General features: G+C 51.1%; 1 protein-coding gene across 1 annotated transcript; it reads right to left on the bottom strand.

Annotated features, from left to right (window-relative positions):
- EREG (epiregulin) lies at positions 1 to 7636 on the bottom strand. The gene is made up of 5 exons (XM_040065128.2): positions 7541 to 7636; positions 2084 to 2167; positions 1814 to 1937; positions 1116 to 1262; positions 1 to 365 (listed from the first exon to the last, which is right to left on the bottom strand). The coding sequence occupies exons 1-5, from the start codon at positions 7584 to 7586 to the stop codon at positions 305 to 307; spliced, it is 462 nt and encodes a 153-aa protein (XP_039921062.1). The 5' UTR covers positions 7587 to 7636; the 3' UTR covers positions 1 to 304.
- Between the last annotated feature and the right edge of the window lie 784 nt (positions 7637 to 8420).

Genomic DNA, 8420 nt, shown 5'->3' with positions numbered 1-8420 from the left:
GTATATTCACAAGAATAAATACAAAATTCTTCTCTCCAGAGCAAGAAGACGAGTTTTTATAAAAATATATCTCTATCCCAAAGAACCACTTAGGTGGTATTCCCTTTAGGAAATATTATTAAATAAAAAAATAAAACACTGAAAATAAAATGCTTGACCTATGCTTATTGGATCACCAAACAATTGAAATTTTTAAAAGGTTATAAATATTGTAAATATTATTAATAAAAATAACATTTAAATAGACGGGTTGTCACTGAGTTCATCCAGATGAACAGAACACTGCAGGGAGCCACAGTTTCTCCTATAGGGCACCAACTTCCTTGTATTCACTGGCATTTGGTTGTCTCCTCTTGTTTCGGTACCTGGAGTAGAAGAGAGAAATGTGAGTTCCAGAACGCAAGTTGCTTTTGGGGAGTGATGGGGAGTGGGGGGTGAAGGAAGGAAAAAAAAGCTGTATGAGCTCCTCACATGCTTTAAATCTCTAGCAGCTAGTCTCTGTCTGTGCTCATCTCCAGGTCTGATATCACTTGAATGCAGCCTCCTTTCTCGACTCTTCACTGAAAATTCCACATCTGCATTAAAGTCTTCCTGCTGGTTCTAGGTTTGTCTTTGAGAAATCCTTCTGGTTACCATCTAGCTACTTACAAGGTCTGGGGAGCTGAGCTCTCCCTCTGGAGCTGTTCCACCTCCTCAGCTCTCTGACAAATGCTTATCATTTGCTCGTGGTATCGCACTCACCACAATAACATACCAGAGCAACAAATTGGCTGGTAGAAATCCAGCTGCTCTCCAGGACCTGATGCCTGAGGGAATGGCCTTACCAATGAAAGAACTAGAGTTTTCCTATTCCCTGTCTGCTCTCTCCTTGATCTCAACACACCCTCTACGAAGCATCCTACAGAGCCCCGGTACCACAGTGAACAGGTGCCTGGCCTGCAGTCTGGGCCATGCCAGCACACTGCCTGTCCTGAACACTTCAAGCGCAGGTGAGCGGGTCTGTGCTCCAAACTGTCCGGTGAACGAGGTGTTCCAGGCTACCCAGGGGTGCTCAGAGGATGCCTGACGCCTCCAGCTGGCTCGGCCTCCCCAGCCACCAGGAGCACAAGTCTCACCTTCTGCAGATGTAGTAGCCGGCAAGAGAGAGGGCAGCAAGGAAGAGCAGGACCACGATGACGGTCAGCGCCACGTACTCCTTGCTGAGGGGCTGCCGGACGAGCTCCGAGTGCACACACCGCACTCCGGAGAAGCCCACGTCACACCTGAGGGTGAGAGAGGCACAGTCAGAGACACGGTGATGGGGTGACACCTCAGCAGCTCACTGACCATCCCATGCTGCTGGCCTGCTCTTTCCTCAGGGACAGGACACTGAAACGGATGTAACTCAAGCCCATGTGGTCCTAGAGACGGTTGCAAATTGTTCAGGAGCAATACCCTTAAAAATGCCTAAAGCGTCTTTATTTCATAGGCTGGATCAAAGGAGAGACCTTGGTGCTGTGCCTGAGTTCTGGATCTCATACTACTATAAATACAGATGGACAGGGAAGCACATCAGAATGAAGTCTAAGCTGGGTTGGTCACTAATTTCAGGTGTCTGAGACTCTCATAGAGATCACTGGAGGCAGCACATGTGCTTAACATTTCCTTAAATGCAGCTGAGCATTACAGACATGGTGCTCCTCTTCGCTTTCTCGTGAGCATTTAATGCTTGGCTGGATTGGTGTTCCACCTAAGTGCCAATGGCAGCCAGATCAAAATTCACCTCAAAGCCCACCTCAGGGAGATCTGCAGGATGAGTGGGGCCTGTCCATACCTGCAATAGTGCTCATCCAGGTCCACAATGTACACACACTGCCCATGGAAGCAGTAGTCCTTCATTTCAGGCTTGCATCTCGTTATCCCAACTTGGGCCACGCGTGGGCTGTTCTCTGTCTGGACTGCAAGGATATTTCATTAGCACCTCCGGATGTGGGCGATGTTGCTCAGAGAAAAATGATTCCCAAGGGCACCTCTGTGAGGCTGCCAGCCCAAGGAAGATGGGAACCAAAGATCTGTTATTTACAAAGAGCTGTGCAGTACTTACTGAGCGCTGTTGTGCAGTTCTCCATTTCACCAGGCCCACATAACGGGATCACTGTTGTGCCCAGGACCACTTGCAATAAGTAACCTATAAGAGAATAAAAACAAAAGTCAAAACTAGATGCATCTTGAGTTCAGTATTTAAGCTGCAGTAGTAATTAATAAAAGAAGAACAAAAGCTTCTCATCATGGTAGGAAAGACCCAAAATTGAAAGCTGAAAAAATACAGGTCTGAGTGATGTGCTGCCCGCATTACACATGGCAGCCCAAAGAAACATCTCTGAAATACAAACTTAAAATGCAGAACAAAGATTCAACAGAAACCTGGTGTCTGTGACCATCTCTCGCCAACACTCTGAGTGAAACTGGGCAGGAACAGGCTTGGAGAGATTATGGGGAGAGGCAGGAATTAGGCCATTTGATGATTATGTTAGGTTTCTGACTGGTCGGGCATGGCACCTGTGCAAGGGAAATAGCCAGACTCCCACAATTAGGCATGACAATCCAGCATTCATCACAGGAGGAGTCCTTTTGCTGATCAAAATCAGGATATGCTTGACTCACTACAGCCCACAGGAAGAGAATTTCCTAGGAATCTGCAAGTCAGTGCAGTTGGTGACTCAGCACACCAGGTCAGTGCTGAGCCGGGCTCAGCACCCCACCATTGGCTTCAGACACCACTAACTGCTCGAGGTAGGCTTAACACAAAAGCTGCTCTGTACCAGCAGAGAGCTTCCTCATCCCTCTCCTTGCTGAAGACAGCTGAAGGGCTGGACAGTTCCTGCACTGACACCCACTCTTTCGGCAGTTCTTCGGTTAAAAGCCTCCTTGCAAAGCCGCTAACCCGAGATACTAAACACTCCTTGTTTGCCCATGGGCTTGGAGAGGTTTACCAAGCACTTTATGGACCCTGGGCCACTGTTAGTTAGCAGAACACCAGAAGAGACAGGCATAGCTTTCAGGTATTCCCCTAGTCAAAGGAACATTTCCAAACAGGATTCGAAAGCCAGAGCAGGTACCTGTAGCTTCGTGGCTAGTCCATGAGGAATAGTGAATGTCTGCCATGGCTGGCCATGAAATCCACCTGGCTAACGCTCCTGCTATGGTCACAAACTAACCTGTTCATGAACTGCTTAGTCATCAGCCCCATTCCACAGAAGTCTGTAATTTGTGTCTTTGGGCTGTTTGCCTCTATTAACTTGTCAGGTCATGCATGTCTAATGGAGGGAGTGTGCCTCCATAATTTCCTGATTGTTCTAATTCAACTCCAGTTATTAGAAAGTTTCATTACATCTCAGGGTTAAATCTAGTAGTGATAATTTATGGATTTCCGGCAGCTCATCTATTTCTGGGTGATTAGTAGGCTTCCTTTATCCTTCATTCCAGCTACACACAAAACCAGCAGGAATATCTAAGCAGGACAGGGCTTCTTCCCGTGCTTGCATTTTTAAAAACACCATTCCTCCTCCTTACCTCCCTCTACACTGCATTCCTTGCAAAGCTAATAAACCAGATTTCCACCAAGTTCTAGAAGAATGAACGCAGCCCAGGTCCCCCAGAGCCAGATCAACAGTAGCAGATCCATGATGTGCCAGCTGGAGACTCCTGTGCCTGCCGGCATGACTCAGCAGGGCCTGCCTTTCCCTCCAATGGGGCAGGACGTGCAAGTTTACTTTCAGGGTGGGATTTTTTTTTTTTAAGCAGCAGTGTGCTCACTGTAGATTTCCTCAGCAGCAGCAGTTTAACACTTCTGCAAGGCCAGTCTGAGTTGCTAAAACAGAAAGTTCAAGTGTGTGAAAGAAGAGGTTATCAGCTGCCAGACAGTGGCAGCCCAGGGACCTGGGGTCCCAAAAGATGCTGGAAAAAGATTTAGTTATTCTTCCCAGGGATTAGGGGAACATTTCAGGAGTGCTCCATGGACTCAGCTGCTCCCTTAACAAGGAGGAGCTGTGGCACAGGACAGCAGTGTCCCACTAAGGATACCTCTTATCACAGAAAGAAGTAAGGACAGAAATTAACAAAAGTCAAGGCCAAATATGCCAGAGGGATCCCAAATACCCGCTTGTTAAGCAGATGGATTAAGCCAGCTGAGGATCTCATGCAGCCTACACATTTCTGTCGCAGTTTGCGCACTTCCTTGACCTGGGCATAACCCGAGCAGCTGCTTTTAAAGCTGAAATTCCCAGTTTGAGACTTAGCAGACCCTGGCTTTCTCATTTGAGAAAATGCAGGTCCATGGAAGAGACAGGTCAGCTCTCCTCCTGGCCCCACAAGGAAGCATGGCTTTCCAGTTAAAGGCCACAACTCAGACATCTATGAGGGACAAATTAAAAATAACCTCCTCCTCCAACACGGCCCAAGGGCTTTCCCAGTCCCAGCCATGTGCAGGCGCCTCCTCCACCTGACTGCAGGCACTCAGGGCCGGAAAGGCTGGACTGCAGGCGTGGATATTTGCTGACAACCAGCAGTATTTGCTGCTTTTGGGCAAAGTTCTTCCTGCTCTGAACTGCTCTGTTTTGCCCTTTTCCCCATGCACATATTTTCCCTCTGACATCACTGGGAGGATAAGGGATCTGCACACAGCAATGGCAATGGAGAGCCTTTCCCAGGGTATTTATCAGATGATGCAAACTAAACACAACACCTGGGAGAGGTTATATTTTTATTCCTTCGCTGTTCATTAAGCAAACACAGGGTACAAGATAACAGTAAGGAGGTGGTGGATTTTCATGTGCGTCTTGCAGGAATTAGAATGTTACACGTCGCATTCCTACATCGCTGCACGAACACATAATCCCGTCTGGCTTCACAGGTGTTCCTGCAAGGTTAACACTAACAGCACTTGCTGGAACAGGAATAATGCTGCTGCTTACTTGTCCTTCTGTGAGGGAGGAAAGGAAAATGAGGGCCAGTGACCAACTGCCTTTGCTTCCAGCAGCCTCCATCAGAGACGACTCGGAAGGGTTAATCATCACTTTGCCCACTGTGAGCCAGCTGTAGTTTCCAGTGGCAGGATGACTGCTAAGGGTGAAGGATGCACATGTGAGATACACTAAACTGAGGACTACGCTGTGGAGGATTAACACTAGGGTAACTGTCAAGTTTCTGAGAGCTCAATCATTATTTGAGTTGGCTTTGTTTGTCACCGAGATTGCCAGTCTTGAATTAATCCACCTGAACGAGGCTACCTCCCATTTGGCATCTCTGGTTTCTCTGCCACAGCAGCAGCACCTACACCCTCGGCAGGGGTTGCACTTCCAAAGCAGGGGTGCCTGGGTGACAGGCACCTGAAGGATCTCAGCCCATTTTAACTGCAAAGACAGATCAAGGTGCACCCCTATCATCTGATTTTGGACATGCAGAGCATGTCTTAACTGTTTAAGGCCTTCTTTGGGTAAACCAAGTAGGGAGCATGGAAGTTAGCCAATCTGTCCCACTGGCTTTGTGAGCGTCCCTACTACCACTGTTTAACAACTGCAGACTCACAGTCGTGGATGTCCAGGAGCAGGTCACAGCAGCTCTAAGGCAGCCCTAGAAACTCCAGTCTGTCATGGGAAGACCGGTGCTCCAAAATCGCTACAGACCCACACGATCATCTTCAGCATTGTACCAGGACTTACCCTTAAGCAGAGATAATGCAGTTACGTGCACCCAGTCGCCCCAGTACTGCTCCCACCCCTCTGGAGACCTCTGCACCAGTGATCTTACTCACACGCTGCCCCCGTGCCTCGGCCACACTGCCTTCCACCACTTGCATTGGGGCTGAGCTCCCTATGAGCTGCCACAAAAGCAGAAATCCATTATTACTTCCAGCCAGACACATCAGACACTAACACTTTCCCCATCGTCAGATGCAGCGATCTTTATGTTGAGCCAATTTGCTGACAGCCAGGAGGATCTGACAGAGAAAAACATGTCAACAGTTCCTGGAACTGTCCAGTGAGCCTGGAGGTCCAACGCCTGCCCTCCCCACTGAGTGGGCATTACAGTGAGCACAAGGAGACTGGTGCCAAGGCTCCTTCAGTAACTCCCAGAAAAGGCAGAGCCTGGGCTTATCCGCATCACCGCCACTATGTAGCTGGCATAGTACCACGTCTCCTCAGGAGTGAGTGACATCTCTCTCCCACGACTGCCTTTCTGCTGTGCAGTCTCCAAGCCCACAACAGCCAGGATATGAACCTGGCAAAGACTGCCAGTTCAGTAAGGCTTCAGCCTTACACTTCAGCAGGGAACCTCTTCCAGTCTGGCATAACACCAGTGACAGTCTTCCCAGAAGCACCAAGCTCTGCTTACACTCCTGCCCTGGGAGGGGAAGGCAGTAAAGTGCTCATAGCACTTGTTATGATGCCACCTAGCTATGACTAATTCATCCCTTACTATTAGATGTTGTGCCTGCCCCGGAAACAAAGAAATTCATATACAGATCCATGAAGACATACCTGTTCCTACCAGTGTCAGTTTTGTGCAAAGCATGGCTGACTCACAGACTACAAGATGTTTAGCCTGCTGTCCTGGCAAGTGAGATGCTGTGCAGCAGCTGATGCTGTTATGGAAATACCCAGCTAAGATGAAAGACACAAATTCATACTGCAGTGGGCTTAGAAGGTGAGAAAAACATCTGTCCCAAAAGAGAAGTCTCAGGGACTGACTTTGTCCATCAACTACAACCTCGAGCCCAACATCATGAGTGTGAGAATATGCTTTGTCATTAAAGCAAGGTGTGAGTGTGCCAGGTCTCAGAATTTTGCTGCCCACACAGCTCAAGTTGTCCAACAGGGTCAGCTCTCAGCCGTCGCCACATGCCACTGCCAGCGCGCCGTGGAGGTGCGTGACAAGGATCAGCTCTTGCATCACAGCACACCCAGGCCCCAGGACTCTTGATGCTCTATGGATACATGTGTTCACTTGAGACTTTCAGGTAGCTTATGTCATACAATAGAGTAACACGCTCCCAGTAGGGAGGTGGAGAAGTGTCAAGCTGAAGGAGGCCACAGCCTGTTTTGTTATCGCAAGAAAGTTTCTGCAGTTGTGAGGATTCACCCACTGAGCTCGCCCACAGCATGGCCTGGGTGAAGGCAGCAGGACTGGGCTACAAACAGGACAGGTCAAGGTGAAAAAGAACAAACTGCACTGGGAGCAGAGCCGGGGTGAAGGGAAGTGGTCACCTTCACTCAGTCGCAGGACACACCTGGGCATCGCACAAGCAACAAAACAGGCTCTAACAACACACCACAGAGCGTGGCGTGCACTCCACTCCTCAGCTCGTACCAGCCACCCGGGTACACCTGCCAGCGCCTGGGACTTCATCCCGGAGAATGACCCATCAGCTTCATCTGAAGGCAACCTGAACTTTACGCTTTGACGCGGATTTCCCAACAGCCAAAGAACGCTCCTGCCCCAGTTCGCGGCACCCGATGCCCTCCCAGCCCTTGCCCGCGGGAACGGGGACCTCGCCGCTTACCAAGGAAGAGCAGCAGGCTGCGGGGCCACAGGCAGCCGGCGTCCATCGCCCTCGGTCCCCAGGGAGCAGAAGCAGGAGGCAGAAGGCGGCGGCAGGAGCGGCGCAGCGGTGTGGAACGGGCCGGCCGCCCGGCCGCCCTTTTATTGCGCCCGCGGAGGGGCGGGGCCCGGCTCGGTGACACCGGGCCCGCCCTGCTCGGGCCAGCGGCCCGGCTCGATCTCCGCGCTCCCCGCCTCGCCGCCCCCGGCCTGCGCGCCGGGCCGGGCCCCCCTGCTCTGCCCCCAGGGCCGGCAGGGGCAGGGCCAGCGCCCCGGCCCTCGCCGGGAGAGGGGGGCAGTTCTGCCTCTGTCGGCTGGTGCCCGGGTCCATCAGATGTCCCTCGTTCCATCAAGTAGCACTGCAAATAGTTCCTGGAGCCCTAAAATTACCAGAGCCCTGTGAGCAGCCTAGCCCGGGCACTGATGTGCAGGACTTTCCGGGGCTGTGGATGCCTACGCACAGCCTCGGGACCGCTGTCTCTGCCTGCCCTCAAAGCATCTGTGCCATCTGCAATGGCACCAGGTCCTACGGACCCGGAGCCAGCTGCCCGGGGGGCCCTGCCAGCACACAAGGAACCATCGGGCCATTGCATTGTCATGAACACCGCCTGTGCCTAAACCAAGGTTTGGGAAACCCCCCAGGGTGGGCAGCTGGAAACTTGCTGGCCTAATCTCCCATCTCCTGGCGTTTCTGAAGTGAGCCTCAGCCCACACCTGCAGCTGCCACGGAGCCCCGGAGCTAGGGGCAGAAATGGTTTAAGAAGCTACAGCACGGGCACCAGGAATGCCAGCACCTCACCTGGCACCTAGGCTGGCTGCAATGGTCTTGAGCTCAGGGGATG

This window comes from Hirundo rustica, chromosome 5 (assembly GCF_015227805.2).
Source record: "Hirundo rustica isolate bHirRus1 chromosome 5, bHirRus1.pri.v3, whole genome shotgun sequence".
Taxonomy (NCBI): Eukaryota; Metazoa; Chordata; class Aves; order Passeriformes; family Hirundinidae; genus Hirundo; species Hirundo rustica.
Note: the sequence above shows the minus strand (reverse complement) of the source record. Positions and strands in the feature narration are given on the sequence as shown.

Coding starts and splice junctions, on each gene's coding strand:
- EREG (XM_040065128.2), bottom strand. CDS start 7,586: ATGGACGCCGGCTGCCTGTGGCCCCGCAGCCTGCTGCTCTTCCTTG. Junction 2,168..7,540: donor CAGCCTGCTGCTCTTCCTTG/GTAAGCGGCGAG, acceptor ATTCTCTTATAG/GTTACTTATTGCAAGTGGTC. Junction 366..1,115: donor GGCTACTACATCTGCAGAAG/GTGAGACTTGTG, acceptor CTTCTACTCCAG/GTACCGAAACAAGAGGAGAC.